A 16,647-nucleotide genomic window follows, 5' to 3' on the forward strand; every position below is an offset into this window, starting at 1 on the left:
GTTTGAATAAAAGCAGAGAACAGTGTATTCATCTAGGGAAATGCTTGAATTAGAAATGGCTGAAATATGGGATGTTTATTTTTTTAAAGATTTTATTTGGTAGTTGTTGAAGACTCTGGAGCACAAGTCTTACAAGGAGCAACTGGGGGCACTGGAGAAAAGGAGGCTGAGGAGTGACCTTATCACTCACTACAACTCTCTGAAAGGAGGTTGTAGCCAGGCTGGGGTTGGTCACTTCTCCCCAGTAACAATACAAGAGGAAATAGCCTGAAGTAACACCAGGGGAGGTTTAGATTGGTTATTATGAAAAATTTCTTCACTGAAGGGGTGGTCAGGCATTGTATCAGGCTTCCCAGGGAAGTGGTGAAGTTACCATCCCTGAAGGTAGTCAAAAGACATGTAGATGTGGTGCTAAGGGACATAGTTTAGTGGTGGGCATGGCTGTGTTGGGTTAATGGTTGGACTCAGTGACCTCAAGGGTCTTTTTCAATATAAATGATTGTTTGTAAATGAGCAGTGTGATAGGAGCTGGAGTAGTTATGTGAGCTTGCTTGAATATAGACTCAAATATGGTCCTACCACTTGCCCAGTCTCTGTCTCTGCCCGTCAGCATTGGGGGGGGAAAACAGACCACACTCACTGTGGGGAGAATTCCCCACCACTGCCAGGCTTCATCTCCTTCTGCCTCCTCCTACTGCGAGTGAAGCTCTGCTTGTGGCAGGGAGACCTTATTATCATCCTACATCATTAAAAAAGGACCCTTTACCTGAGGCTCAGATGCCTCAGGGGAAACCCCAGGACGCCGAGCCCTTTTTCCCTCCAAGGGAGCCTCTCCCAGCCATGTTCAGGAGCCAGGCCGTGGCTGCCCAGCGCTGCAGTTCCTCTGCCCCTGCTCTGGATTTTTTGGTAGCCACGCACTACCCACCTGCTGGGACACCCCTCAGCTCCTGCCGCAGCTGCAGAACTTCTGCTTCCTCTTCCCCTTCCCTGCTGCCCCGAAATCCCCGCTGCAGCCCACCTTGGCCACCCGCCCTCACGGCGTGAGGGAGGCAGGGCCGAGCTGGCGCCCGGCGCTCCTGCAGGCGGGAGCGGGCGCGGCCCTGCCCTGCCCGGCCGGGAGCCAGCGGCGGCCCTGGCGCCCGTGAGCGGAACTGCGCCGGGGAAGGAGCGCGGGAAGGGCCCGGTGCGCCCGTGAGGGGCCGGTACCGCCGCTGTCGCTCCCGTGCCTTGTACACACACCCACACACGGGAAAAACTGCTCCCACGCCGTTCCCCGTGTCTTTGGTGAAAGCCCCGCAAGCACAAAGTAAAAATAATTTGGAGGGAAGGGGGTGATATTCTCCGTTCCAAGGGTGACTCCCACCTTCCTTGGCAGACATCTGTCTTTCAAACCAAGACACACTGACCGCAGACCTTACCAAAACCTCCACTGAAACTGAGGATATGTAGAATAAAAAGTGGCAATCACTTGATAAGAAAATACCAAACCAATGAAGAGCAAGGAAGCCCCAGTAATGCTGTTGATCTGGATTGTCACGTGAGCTATGGGGAGTTTAGGTCATGAGGGTATAATTGTCTTTTAAAAAAGGGATTTCTTTTTTTGGGGTCCCTCTTTTGAGGCATCAAGCTCAAGACACCAAATACCATCACTGATTTCTTACAATAAACCTATCTAGTGGAAATGAGAGCCCAGTGTCTAAAACTTCTGTAACACTAAGATTTCTAACTTTGGATGAAATCTTTTGTCTTTCTTATGTAATAAACACATCTTTAGTGGTTTGATTTTTTGCTTTTCTCTTCTATGGTCTCTTTTTCTTGTCATGGTCTCAGTCCTCCTACTTGTGCTTGTCCTGTCAGTTCTCAACTACTATTCCTGGTAATGCCCAGTAGTGATGTGCTAAGGCCATTTCTGTGCTCTAGGGAGGTACCTCTGCTGAGTTAATTTAGCCACTGGTAAGAAAAAAAATCAACTACTTTGCAATATATAGGAAACATATACAAAAAAACACATTTAAGGACAGGTTTCTGTCCCAAAAGAAATAGAATAAAATCAGACAAAACTGTTTTTCATTAGATATATGGGATTGTGAAAGAAATGCTGCAAGAAGGAAAACTTTTGGTTTGTGCACTTTTGTCCCATTCTCCACAGGCTGACATCAGCAGCAGAGCAGGTAAGGTAAGAGAACAGAACTGTCAGCCCCCTTCTCTCTGCTCTCGTCCACCTTGGAGTAAAAAAATGTTCATGTAATAATTAGACTACTCTTTCAGCATCACTGGGAGTCACTGTCCCCTTGGAACAGCTCTAAAAATAGCATTCTCTCTTGAGCTTTCTGCTGAGTGAAGTGAACACTGACCAACTGTGGTTTGTTTTTTCTTACAGGAATGAAACTGTTTTGCACCAGTTCTGTTGTCCAGCAGCTGACACAGAGCAGAAGCCTTCATCTCCAGACTCCTCACCAAGGTGGGAAATCGTTGTCAGCAAGACCTTTATTTTCTCTACTTCTTTATCATCCATCACTGATCTTCCTGCCCCAGACAAAACTCACCTTTTGCACATGCCAATCCTGCTCCATCCTCTCCTACATCCCATGTCCCCAGCATTGCTGTCCCCCTTTTCCCTCTCAGAGATTATTGTTCATACTGTTGTGTAATTGTCTGCAAACACCCCCTAATCTCCACTCACACACACACACAAAATGTTTTTTCAGCCTCTCTTCAAACACCCACTTCCACTGACCCACATTCATGCTTGTACCTCCTCTTACTGTATGTGACACTGGCACACACATGCTTCACCCTCCTCCTTCAAATTATTTATCTCACACTATGAGGTTCCTGGACATACACACGATAACATTTAAAGTACAGCAAATGTCACCCAAAAAACTCAGGGTTCTGTCACACACCCTGAGATGGGGTGGGGGGAGTATCTTTACCTGTGTCAAATGGTGTGAGCTTGCCAGTGAAGAACAGCTATAGACAGGCTGTTAACTTTCACCAGCTTGTATCCAGTGCAGCCAGGTGTGGGGACACCAACATTTCTCAACTCTCCCTCATCAGTGAAAGATGTCAGTGCCAAGACCAAGGGCTCCAAAGAGCTGCAGAGGTACTCAAGATGCATGTGCTGCATTTAGGTTCCACGCTTGGCCTTGTCCCTCTGTTCTTGCCATTTCCTTCCCCTCTCACGACATCCCACCCTTACCTCTTGCAAACCTACTCTGTTTTCCCAGGCCTCATCACCCTTCTGACAACAGCAAAGAGGTTGCTCTTTAAAGATGTCTCTCATTACACTGCTAGACTTTTACCTCTGACCTTTGGCACCTATGTAAAAAGCCGGAGTTACTAGCAGGGCTCTGAACAGAGCTGGGCAGCAGAATTGCAGTAGTGAGGTTACTGCATTTTTATAATTACATTTGTCTTGTTCTACTCACTGGAGCAAACTGTGGTTTCTGATTGCCTTCCAAGCAAAAGTGTAAGTGCTGGACAACTGTGAAGAGAACAGGGATGGGTGGGTGTGTATGCTCAAAAGTAGAGTACTTGGAGAGAGGGTAAAGAAGAACCTCTTGCCCATTTGTGTATGAAGATGGAAGGGTTAACCCCCATGATCAGTCTGTGCTGAGGGCTTTCAGGCTCTGTGAAGTTTACATGGCAGGTGGGGAGATGCTGGCATGGAAAAAGAGAGAGCAGAGGAGAAGACCATGGAGATTTCTGTAGTAGGGAAAGCCACCTCTCCCTTACATTTCTGGAGTGAGAGGGTTTTGTTTAAGTGCTCTAGTTTGTCTGGAACTAAGGATCAGTTTTGCAATAGTATTCTATCTTTATACCCTCATCCTTGACCCTGCCCCATTCCTATCCCAGCCTCCATCGTGTTTCTGATCAGATCCCTTAGTTTCTAGAAAATTCTTATTCTACAAGGCTGTCAGTCATACAGTCTAAAGTTCTAGGATAATTTTTGTCATGTTCTTTGTCAGGCCTTCCTTTTGTCCTGCTGATTCCCAAAGGCCCTGCCTATCCCTTGAGTCTGAGTTTGCCTGCCCTCCTTCTGCTGGGATGTGGCAGGTAAATTGAAGAAGGAGTGATCACCTGTTTCAGCAATTTAACAGCTTTGGCAAGTTGCATCTGAAGATGAGTCTGAGCCAGGAAATCCTGAACGGGGGATGAATGACAATGACCCCTCTAGCATGTTGCATCTGGGCTTCTCCTACTGATCTATGCCTGTCCATTTTGCCTTTTGTAGCTTGCCCCACACTGCAGGCCTCATGCATTCCTTACTTTTTTCCCCCAGTCTTTCTTGTGTCCTTGCCATTCCTAATGCTTCCAGATCCCAACAGCAGTCTTGAATCTGTGTGTGACACAATATTCTATGCAGAGGTAAAGATGGTTGAAGCCACCATGGCTATTTGAAGGTGAGAAACAGGCAGAGAGTTATTAAACTCACTATTCAGCTTTATGCTAACCATAAAACATCTCCTAGTCTTTGCCAAGTCTTGCAGTCAGCCAGAGGCTTCGTTCATGTCCAAAGTTACATATACAATGCAGTGAGGAAGGCAGAAGAATGGCAGAGAGGGAAAAACACAGAGTCAGCATGGAGCTGATATCCATATGGTGTTCTGGAATGTCTCAGTAGGCTTCTAGGAGAAGCACATCATATCATTTACAGAGTCTGTCACCCTGCTCAAATCATGAACAGGTTCCCCATTGAACCAAGGCAGAACAAAAGTCAGTCAAGACTGAAATATGTGGGTCAGACAGCCTGAATAGGCAATCACTTCCTGGGTGAGCCAAGCATATCCCTAAGTAAGCTCATCAGGGCTCCTGGTGGGAGAGCCTGGTACACAGGGGCTCCCTGTGCAGCTCTTCCACTGAATGGACAGCCAGTCACAAGTGGCGCTGCTGTGAATTCTGATAAACCAGCTCGGGTTTATTCTCTCTTTTCCCTCTCTGATAGTTTCCCTAAATGAGATAAATCCTGTCAGAACTCATGCCACTAATAACCATCAGCCATCTAGTTTTAATTAGAGTTTGCTTCATTAATGCCCCAACTCCTCTCAGCACAGCAGATTAAATAATGTACTTGCAGCTCATTTACAGAAACCCCCAAACTGCAAGGCTGAGCTGCAATCCTTTAATTAAACAGCCCGGCTGATCCCTACCGCTGCCTTGGCTCATCAGTCTAAGCCGATTAAAGAGAATAGGGACTAATAAAGAGCATAAACAGGGAAGTGACTCTCAGCTCTTCAAGGGACTTGGAGATTCCAGTGGTGATCAGTTGCTTCCTCCTCCTCCTCTAGCAGGAACTGTACCTCAGCCCACATCCCTTCTGTCTGGGACCTGCAAGAACCGCTCTGTTTTCATCAGAAGCCCAGGCTCATCTTGTGGGACAGGAGTCCTTTGGGAGACTGAGGAAAAACACAGCAGAGAAGGAGAAAAGGGGGACATCAAAACAGTGAGATGAGTGGCTGTCTGACTGCAGGAGAGACCAGCAGGGGCAGCCATACAGTTCAAGAGAGGGACAGGAGAAGAAGCAAATGCAGTGAATAACAGTTGGAGGTTGAATGCCAGGGAACAATCTGGGACAAAAGTTTTTCTCTGCTTGTTGTTTGTGATGGTCATTATTGTTCTTGTGTGGTCTTCCTAAACATTTCTCTGCAAGATTTCTTGCTCTTTCTTTGCTGCCAGCTAAAAATGCCTTGGCTTCACATGGATGGGAGTGATTAGGAACATGTCACTGTCTAACCACTCAACAGAAGCCAACTCAATGAGGTGGTTGAGATTTTTCCCACTCATCTTGTTCTGCTTTGCTTCACTGACTGCCACAAGCAGAGAGAGCCCCCTTCTCTCCTCCCAAATGTGAATTCCTTGTGGGTAAGTTGCATCTCCATGAGTTTAGCAATGCAAATTTCCCACCTGGCTGCTTAGCTGGGTTGCACCAGCAATTAGCAAAACTAGTGCTGTAGGCCATGAATATTAAGAGACAGATTTGATCCCAGATTCTGCCAAAAAGCTCAAAGCCAAAGTACTGCATGAGGTGATGGCAGCAGCAGGCAGATTTCTGTTCCTGAACTCTAAGGGCTTTCCCATGTCAAAGGACAATATAAACCCTTCACCATTGTCTCCACTGGACTTGTACACCACTGGCTTCATGGCCATAAGCCATCTTGCAGGTTGGGTTTCCATAGGGGATGCCAAATATCTGGTTGAGTGATATGAAGAAACTCCAGGGATGGCAGTAGGAGCTAACCCTGCTCCTTTACTGAGGTGCTGATTAGACTCTAATTTAGCCAAACCCTGTAATTTCATAAAGCAACGGCTCTTTTTCTCACTGGCTTTTGCCTATTAATGGCAGGGTTTCATTCTAGGGACTTGAATAGCCTAGTAATTGCATTTCCCATTTCTCCCAGTCACATAGAGTGAAGACTGGCATCCCAGAACAATGACCTTAAAATGTGTCCAGCAGCAGCCCAGTTCTAACGGGATTACAGACCATTTTCCTTTGTGTGAGGTAATAGGGCTGAGATTAGAAAGATTTGTTTCTATTAGAGTAATGAGAGGAAATTATGGAGTCACAATTGGAGGGAACAGTATATTCATTCAGTTGCCTTTCACAGGCTTTTCGGAGTCTGCCTCTGTGGTGCTGAATAGGAAATCAGCAGAAAATCACCTCTCCTCCTGTGATGGGAAAAGTTCTACGGAAAACTTTAAGCATCAGGGGCAGGTCTGTTTTAGCAATGGATTTAGGAATAGCGCTGGAGTGCTGAAGCATTGTGGAAGTGCAGATGAGACCTGACCTGCTTTTAAGGCAAAGGAGACAGTTCTCTTAGGAAGAGAGAGCAATCTTTTGGAAGGGCTTGGGTGTGTACTTGGAAGAAGGGCTAGGATCTGAAACATCTTTGGAAAATCTGGCTCTGTTCATATTTTCCACACTTTCCAATAGGGAGACTGCTGCTTAGATCAGGGCTAACACATGAGTAGTGCCACTAATTTACAAAATGTTTACTTCATGATTGTGGACCAATGAAATTATAACTCAATATAGTTTAAACTTTGAATCCCTGTGGACTAATTTCTAAAGTGCCTGCTGGATTAGTCACCATAACAGATTGGCTGCTTCCTGGCACCAGTTAGTGGTAAGGAGACAGGTGAACCATTGGCTACTTCTCCAAGCCAGTCTTCCTTTCATTTCTGGAGAAATTCCTTCTTGCCCCACATGTGAATAAATAATCAATTTATTTAAATAAAAGACTGTGGCCTTTTATTACACTTACCAACGTACTGAAATGGAAATGTGAATTCCACCTTCATTGCTGGAGGAAGCTAGTTGCTCCATTTTTATATGTGGGAGGCTGATAAGTGGATGGGCAGATTTTGGACAGATTTTGGATTTGAAGTTTGTTCAAACCAAACCTTCAAATATCTTTCTTGATAGCTCTCTGAGCTGCATGAGTATGCTGCACCCTCAGCAGCCCATGCTTAAAGCCCAAAATCTGATTTCATTTACTTCTGAACAACTCTGTCTCTGACTCTACATGCCTTTTTACCTGAACTCTCTGTTTCCATTGAACATGCACTTGTTATTTGTCCTGTGAAGTCATGTTGGAAGATGTCGGCACAAAGGAACCATGAATTTTATCCACTGCACAGTCACAGCATCACGTCCCTCTTTGACTCCTCACTGCTGTAGCCCAGGAGCATTTCTCCTTCTGCTACAGCTCTCACTTTGCCCTTGGGTCACTTGAGGTTCTCTGACAGTTAGATCCTCCTGAGAAATTCCCAAGACCTTGTTTGGGTTGTGATTGCTATGTCCCATAAGGCTGAGGCCCATGAAGTTGTTGAGAACTGAACCACTCACCAACTGGATGCTTACTCTGGATATACTGAAGTAAGTACCTTGATAAACAGGTGGACAGTGACTCTTTAAGCATTACAGTTAAACAACTGAACTACCCAAACTTGTGAAAGGTTGACCTTGCCTGACAGGACAAATGCAAATCCAATTCATGAAATGGGAAATTATAATTTCTGATTTAGGATTGCTGGCAGGATATTTATATAGAATCTGGAGATCAGTGCTTCAGCTTAGCTCAGAGCTGTTCTGTGGCTTTGGCTCAGGTGTGAAGCATGATGGTGATTCTAGTCTGTATCAAATCAGATCTATAATCTTCCACTTAAAGAAGCCTGACAACTCTGCCTAATTGGTCCCCAGCTGGCAGTGTCAAGTGCATGTTCCTACAATTAGTGCTCCATGGAGGCTGAATTTTTCTCTGATTCTTAATGAAGAAGACTCCAGGTCAATCTTAACAGGATGTGGACATGCCAGTGCAAAGCAAGCCTCTACATTCATGGTCTTGTGTACTCTAAGGACAAATGACCATACACAAAGCTCATAGTCTGGCTTCTTTTACTCCCCCAAAGTCCTCCAGAGCACTACTTTTGAAAACACACATAAGTTGGAGCAACATTTCTGCTTTGCTAGCACATCCTGTTTGTGCTTCTCATTTCTTTTTCTTATTGAGGTCATGGGCACAAAGAGAAGATTTTTTTTTTTTATTGCTTCTTAACAGCTCATCTCTTATTCTTCCATCCCTGTAGACTTAATAAGCCTGTTCCAGATAGTACCATTGGAGATTGCAGGAAGCTGCAAACAGGCAGAGATGGGTCAACAAAGTTCACATAAATATTCCCCCAGCTCACAGTTTTCAGAGTTTTGATTTCAGTCTGACACAAATATGTGAGCCAAGAGTAATATCTAGACCCAGATTTGAACTCTTCCTAAACTTGGGAGTGAGCAGAATCCTCACTTTTTATGGGTGTTTTGTACAGTGAGGACTAGCAGCTTCAGTTGCTTTGCAGGAGCTAAATCCAGAATCACAAAGATGTTTAGTGAATGTAGACTTAGGGCAAATATGGAAACACTTAGAATTATATGCAAAAAATATTTCAGAAAACATCCTTAACATCATAGTTACCAACAACCTTGGGAATCTCTTGCAGGGAGGTATAGTTGGGAAATCTTCTGGTACTATGACCTGGGAGGAATGGCTGTTTCTGGAAGCATCCAAAGAAACAGGAGGTCAGTTTCAGATGCATTGGCTCAGTCCTGTAAAGGAGCTCCACCAGGACATTTTGGCACTCTCTCCCACACAGGTATTTCCCTGCTCCTCTCCAACAGCTGGTGCAGCTACTTTCAGGCAAGTGTGGAGAACATGAGGGTGGAGAAGTAAAGTGAGGAATAAATTGGCTCTTCAACAGGAACAAAAATATTTCTGGTGGAATCTGGAGTCTCCCTGTCACATTGGTTGCTTTGCTTGCCAGTATTAACACCTTTCTTCAGGGAGGTGGAGGATGCTAGGAGAGAGAGGCTGTAGAAAGCACACCTGAATTATCCTATTTTGAAACTGCAAAGATGCCATTCAGACACATTTTCTGAGAGCCTGAAGCTGTATCCAGCCATTTCCTGGCCACGTGTTCTTCCAGCTCTTTATTTTCCCCTGTTGCTTCTGTTGCTTACGTGGGTCCTGCCCTAGAGGAATGTAGACTTGGATTCAAGTGCTTTTCTCCCACATGTGCCAGTACTTGCTGTTTCTTGGGTCATGGTAATATGTGTGCAAGGGGATCAATCACAACCAACTTTACAGCTGTGGGAGCCACACTCCACAGCTGTTGAGGTCAGTTACTGCCATCAATACCAGGCAATTCACTCTGGCTTGCAGATGATCCTCATGTTCTCTCTCCTATACTGCAAAGAATTTCTTGTCCATACCATGGCAACTCTTTGGTACGAGGGGAATGCAATGTAAACGCCTGCTTTATCCTGTGTTTTCTGTATGAAAATCCTACAGACATGCATGGGAAGAAACTGTGCCAGCCTTGGAAATCGCCCTGTATCTAACACTAGGAAATGGGCACAGATGCTTTGTGAAATAACAGCAGATGGACTATGGTGGAGCTCACACCATTCACCCTAATCTTCAGCTAATATCATCTGACCTGATCTGCATCAGTCAAAATGCACCCACACCCAAAATGGAGCCATTCCAGACCTTTTGTACACCAAGGTGTGCTCTGTTGAACTTGACAGGTGTTCTCTGTGGACCCTCTGTCCACGTGCTTGTTGATGGCTTTCAAAATAGAGACAGATAGGCAAAGAGATATAAAAAAGAGTCAAGGAGAAAAAAAAAGAGAGAGAGACTCAGCCCAGCAAATGTAACAGTGCTACTGTAAGAAAGATGGATGGCAGACATACTATACAAAGAGGAAGAATAACAGCAGAGAAGGAGCAGGAAAAGCAGGAAGATAAAAAATAGTGTAAATGAAAGAAGGAACTGCAGGGAACAAGAAAATATGAGTAGAAGATAAATGAGCAGGGCCCTTGTCTGGAATAATCCTGTTCATGCCAGCATTCTTTGGCTGTGACACAATGAGACTGTGGCCTTTTATTACACATTTTCTTATAGTGTGATGCCAATCCAAAGGCCTTTGTCTTTTTCGTGCTCTGCAACACTAACTCACTCCTATGAAGTTTCATCTTCTGGTCACCCCTATGGAACAGGCTGTGTGCTTGGATACACTAAGCTCTCCCTTCAGAAAAACATCTCTAGAGAAGGAACTAGAGTTCCTTCTCCTGCATGTGGCCCTGGCAGATTTTAAGATGCTTCAGGAAGAATTGAAGAGTCTGGAATGCTGAAGTGGAGCACACTGTACAGCTGCTCAGGCCACTGTGAGTTCTGCAAACAGAACGAGATAGCTGAGGGAGTGCATGCAAACAAGCTGGGAGGTATTTTGGACTGTTGTCTCACCTGTGCAGAACAGTTGGAGGCTACTCCATCTTCTGTAAGAAAACATCATCCTGAAGAAAAGTATCATAAACAGGATCTGAGTTCAGTGAGATTTTTCTTGTGAGACTGTGAAACCTAATTCTGGCCACATCACTTGGAAGTGTGTTCCACTAACTTTTAACAACTTCTGCTTGGCACATGGATTCTTTAGACACACACAGATTGTGCCATCATCCCACTGGAAATGAATTGCCAGGTGATTAGAGCTGTGTGTCACCTTTGTTGTGTCCCACACTGGTGTGGTGCTGCTTTCCTGTAAGCAGGTTATGATGCTGTTGTTGTCTGTGTGTCTGGGTTGACTTCAATCTCTTTAATTCCCTCTTTTGCAGAAAGAGGGAAGATGGAGATAGGCTATGCTATGTACACACTGCTAGTGCTTTTTTCCACATGTCTCCAGAGGTCATTGGCAAAATATAACCAATTCTTGTAATATCCCAGAGTGCTCTGATGTGAGAGGGAGAGTGGAGAGGCACAAACCAGAATGGGTGCAGAATAGTGTTGTGAAAAATATGTGCTGTTACAGCACAACTGGATCTGGTAAGGATTATACAGAATGTCCTAAAATAGAGCATATTGGGCTCGATCCTCCACTGAGGAAGGTGCAATCCACAGGAATAAAGCCTTTTAGAACACCAGCCAGGATACTGCTCAACAACACAGTAGAATTGGTTGAGTCTAGGCAAACTTCATGGGTTTTTTATGATCTTACCCCAAAAGTTCCATGTCTAAGTACAGATAATAACGGTAGGAATAATTTCCATTTCTCATAGGTAAGAAAAGTTGAGGTGCCATAGGGAAACATGAGCTTGTGTGGCCAAATGTGTAAGTTGCTAAGTCATTCTGTTTTCCAAATGGGAATTTAAAAAAAAGGTAGAAATGGGGCCTCAGGGAAGAAATGTGACATGAAGTGGATCAGAGTGTAAGGAAGCAGCAGAGACAAAATAGGTTAAAGACTGGAAAAGTAGAGCTTTGTGCCTACTGCATAAGGCTGTGGGGGTGGTCACTGCATTGGGGAAAGGAGGAGGGAATGCTAACCATGCTGTTTCTATCTTGGGCTTCAGCCAAAGGGCAATGCAAGCCTCTAGAACTGAACACAGTGACAAAGTTAAAATCTGGATAAAGCTGGTGAATGCTGTTTGCATTGTCTGTATTGAGTGGGATGGTGATTTGTGGCTATGTTCCTCTTTATATTGAGGAGAACAAGGCTTCTTTCGGTTTGGTTTGACACAAGCAGTGACCTTCTACTGGGCTGCAGTGATCACAAGAGATGAAATAGCTGAGATACTTGAGAATAGAAGCAAAATTTATCTGAGTTACACCGAGATCTACCTGTGAAGTGGCTCACTCTCTGCCTTGACAAATTAATTACCCTGATCCCTCAGGAAGGAGTCCAGAGGTGCAGTCCAACCTAGAGTCCACCACAGCAGGTAGGAAAAGAAGACTGCAGAAGTCCTTGCCCAGGTCTGCAAATGCCAACAGCTATGTCCCTCACTCAGCTCATTGTTGGACTGGGAGAGCAATGGGCTGAGGGATATGCAAGCTTTCCTTGCCTTGTAGAGGCTCTGCTGCCTCCCAGCCCTGAATTCATCTCATTTTAGCAGTGAAATTCTATCTTCTGCATGATTGCACCGGCAGGCTTTTGTCAGCGAATTTGGTGATGTTCAAACCTGCCCCAGGGATGAGAAGCCAAGAGATCTGACTCAAAGTGGCAGAAAGACTGCTGCTGAGAAGCCAAGTTTCTCTTTCCCGGGGTGCTGAGCGGGCAGTAACACTAATGCAGGGTGCCATCTGTTTTTTCTTTCTCTAAAAGGTCGTGTTTACCAAACATTGCAGAAACAAGAGAGGTCTGGGGTTAAAATAAAAGTAATTAAACCCTGCAGAGGAGGACCTCCTATGCCTTCAGTGTCCACTTGGTGCTCTTCACACCTCAGTGAAGCACAAGTGCCCTGTTCCAAGCAGTCACAAGTAACCTTGTCTGCAGCGCCAGGCTGTGGGACTTGTGTCTAACCTGCAGAGACAGCACAAAAACTGTGCCAAGCCCCAAGTGTGACAGGCAGCTCAGAAGGGGGCTCCTAAGCTGAGCCTTGTGCTCTGCAGCTGGTGAAACAAGAGGCATGGATGGGAAAAGGAAAAAGGGGTGTGCCAGAGAGGTGGCCCAAGGGTCCTTCTGATGTCTCATCCAGACTCATGTAGGAACTATAAGAAAAAAAAACTGTGACAGTCACCCACACCACCCAGAACAGCCAGCCTTGCACCATGGACACCACTTCTCACAAAGTGAGAGCTGCCCTAGATATTCCAAGCCACCCTCTGGAGGAGCCTGTCTGTCCTCTTGGAAAAGCACTAGTCCTCTGGTAGATGAAATTAGTCATGGAGAGCCAGGCTCTCAGAGGGGTGGCCAGCCCTATCTGACACCTGGACAATCATCTCTGCACCAGGATGGCATAGGGGGGTACTTCAGAAACATTTAGTTCCTGTAGTGCTGCTCTGTAGCAAAAGACACAACAACACAACACTGTGGGGATTACACAGCACATGGGGATCAAGTTTAAAGATTAAATCTGAAATGAAGGCTCTGACTTTAGCATGTTGATCCCTGTGGGACAGGAGGGTCTTGCTAGTATTATTGCATTCTCTGTCTGCTTAATGTACATCTCACCAAAAAAACTTCAAGTGATGCTGAAAAGGTGTTGCCTGGTTCAGTCCGTGCTAAAGGATGTTAAATTTAATTAATTTCCAATATATTTACTGTACCATACTGTCAAATCTGTTTTACAGGTGTGTGTGCCATACCTTTTATGAAATAAGTAATATATTCTGGGATGGGTAATGAGCTTGGCTAATTACCATTAATTCCTCCTGGGTAAAACTAGTGTGAGAAGATGGCTTGATGCCACTGCTTTACAAGGTGTTATGTGAATGTAGACAAAATCAGAATCTTGTTCCTGCATTTGTCTTCGCTGGGGGAGACTGTCTGAGAAAGCTGCAGCTTGGCTGGCAGGGGCTGATCTGCCAAGATCAAGTTCCAAGTTCCCTGCCTTTCTGGCAGGGGAGACTTTTGCCTTCCATCAGTTTCAGCAGGCTCCCAGAGAGCATTGCCTCCAAATCACCCTAAAACTTGAACTTATAAGTAAATCAGAAGCAATTCTTTTGCACTCAGGCCCCCTGCATGTCAGAAATCTCTGAACCTTGAAAAGATCCCATAATATATTACCAAGCCTGTCTCAGCTTTTTTTTTCCCATTGAATTCTGATGAACCCATTCACCCCATGTCATGGGTATCCTCAGGGAACTCTGAAGTGAAATAAACTGAAAAGGCACTTTGGACCCTGCTAACTCAGCAGTTGTTTTTTTGTTGTTGGGGATTTTTTGGGGTTTTTTGGTTTTTGTTTTTTGTTTTTTGGTTTTTTTCTGAGCAGGGAAGCTTAGGAAAGACAGAGGAAGCACAAGTTCTTGCAGATTTGGGGTCTGGACTCCATTCCACTGGCATGAGCTAGTGAAATATTTTTCTAATTCTCTATATGGTACTTTGTATGGTACATACTCTGTATGGTACTTTGGGGTTTTTTTATTATTATTTTTTTTATTCTGACATCTCTGAAGCTTTGAAGTCTCACATAAATCTAAGGCCATGAGAGGCAATTAATCAGGCCATTAATCACTTACAGCAATTTAAGAACAGTATATGTACTATAACCAACCAACCCTCATAAGGAGCACTGTGAAATGGATGCATAAAATTTGTGGTGTTTCACAACTAGTCCAGGTAGTCTTTGCCTCAGTTACAGGTCACAATCCTGCTCACTGACCTTGAATACTATGAAGAAGGCATTTGGTAAGTTATATGTGGGAAACAGAAATATGGTCTTCTCCTGGAGTGACACAGACACACAAAAAGAGCTAAGCTAAAAAAGAGCTAAGATCAGCCTCTGCAGTACCTTTGTAACACCTCACAGCCATAGCTTCCTTCTGTATGATTAGCTAGACCTTTTTGCATAACCATTGTATCTGGCAACAAGAACATTCTCTTCTTCAGTGACTGGTTTCTTAAACCATTCACCATATCCAGAGGAACCACTGCTATTTGTTGTTAGTCTGTTATTGCTCTTATTTATGTGCAAATTTTTTTCTTCTTGGAAAAGGAGAGAAGGTGCAAAGAGATGAGTGGTGACCACACAATGGGAGCTCTGTAGCTCTGGAGTGATCAGTGAGAAAGCTCAGTTTTAATTTCTTACAGGATTAACATTATTGTCCTTGAGAAGAGTAGCTCTTCTGGTCCTTGAGCCCTGTTTAGTCACTCAGCCACCCTGCAAACGCTTTTCTGAGAACTCTGAAAATTCCTCTCAGACCGTGAACTGATTCTGGTATTTGACAGTGGTGCAATGGAATGGAATGTCTGTCCAACTTGTGTGTTCCTGCCTGCAGGTCTGCCTTGAAATGGCCTTGAGATGTTTGAGGGGAAGGGGCTGCGTGTTGTTTCTCAGGGCATGAAGTATGGGAATGTCTAAGCCTGACAGTGAAGATCCAATAGATGACCATGGTTCATCTCCACAGTTGTCAATTAGAAATGCAGCTCCTTTCCCAGCTGGAAACATGTATTTCCAGCAGCAAAGAGGTGATGAGGAGTATGCAAGGAAGGGCAACATCCTGATGCTCCAGCAGGTGCAAAGCAGTCGTATTTCTCCCAGGACAGACAGTGGCACAACAGCCCTGTGAGGACATGTGGATTTCATACAGCTAGAAATGGGCATATGGCTTCTCTGGTTTGATAATTTAGTGTCACTGGTCTGGTCTTCATGATTCCATAAGAGAAGGGAGGGAGAAAAAAGAGAGTAATATAAAAACCTCACTATTATAACATTTCTCCTCCATCTTCTCCCTTCATCCTTCCCTTACTCTAATCCTTATATAAAACCTTCCTGAGAAACCTGCACATAAAAGCTAAGTATCAGAAGTCTGATTTACTTGTGCTAAATAAAAATATTTATGGGTGCCAGCTGAATTGTCTCAGTGAAAGCTTTTTCACCATCCTGCCTTCTTGAAACAAGCACTGGAATTCAGTTCACAACCCTGATATCCCTGTTTTGAAATGCTAGACTGGGGATGGTACTTTATATAAGCCCTGAGTCAGATTGTCTGTAGTAACCATTTCTGTTAATAAACCTGCAGCAGGAATATACAAGTCAACTGTGCAAATGAGCAGGACATACCTGGAACATGAGAGATGTTTTTCACAGCAGATGGAATCTATTTGTAACTGACTAGGATCGTTGTGGGTCATAAAAGTCATGTAGGAACATCTAGGAAGAAGAGAACAGCTGAATTTGTAGTTTTCCTTTTTACCTGATTGCAAGCAATTTACATTAATATTGCACTTTTGAATCAAACAGAATTCAAAGAAATGACAAACCTTCTCTACTTGATTATATGACTGTAAAAGCTGTGAATAATGGTGGCATATGATACTTGAGGACAGCAAGTAAAGAACATTTACTACAGCTGAAACTGCAGGGGTGATGCTGGGATTCAAACTAAATTCACCTGTTTGGAGTTTGGCTGGGACTTTGGGATTCACACCTTAGAATCTGCATGGACTTTTAATTATTCCAGGTGGTTAGACCAATTTTCTCATCCAAGAAACTGAACATGCAATAGCTCCATTCCCTTTCTTCATCCCACAGCCAGGGAGTCTGATTGCTTACTGGACAAGGGAAAGAAAGTGAATCCCCCTAATTTGCTTAATAACACTTTTTTCCCCAGAGATCTTTCATGCTATACTTTCTATCCTAACCCTCCTTACTTTCCTTACTGT

General features: G+C 44.4%; 1 protein-coding gene and 1 long non-coding RNA gene across 7 annotated transcripts in view; one reads left to right on the forward strand and one right to left on the reverse strand.

Moving 5' to 3' along the window:
- IQSEC3 (IQ motif and Sec7 domain ArfGEF 3) overlaps positions 1–16,647 on the forward strand; it is a 98,458-nt gene that overhangs the window by 39,496 nt on the left and 42,315 nt on the right. For all 4 annotated transcript variants that reach the window (XM_064421188.1, XM_064421187.1, XM_064421185.1 and 1 more), the window contains exon 2: positions 2,381–2,461. In XM_064421188.1, coding sequence (XP_064277258.1) covers positions 2,381–2,461 — 81 coding nt within the window. The remainder of the gene's footprint in view (positions 1–2,380; positions 2,462–16,647) is intronic.
- LOC135301046 (uncharacterized) overlaps positions 1–16,647 on the reverse strand; it is a 56,624-nt gene that overhangs the window by 10,848 nt on the left and 29,129 nt on the right. For all 3 annotated transcript variants that reach the window (XR_010362803.1, XR_010362802.1, XR_010362804.1), the window contains exon 3: positions 16,046–16,135. This is a non-coding gene — a long non-coding RNA (uncharacterized LOC135301046). The remainder of the gene's footprint in view (positions 1–16,045; positions 16,136–16,647) is intronic.

The sequence above is a fragment of the Passer domesticus genome, chromosome 5, assembly GCF_036417665.1.
Source record: "Passer domesticus isolate bPasDom1 chromosome 5, bPasDom1.hap1, whole genome shotgun sequence".
Taxonomy (NCBI): Eukaryota; Metazoa; Chordata; class Aves; order Passeriformes; family Passeridae; genus Passer; species Passer domesticus.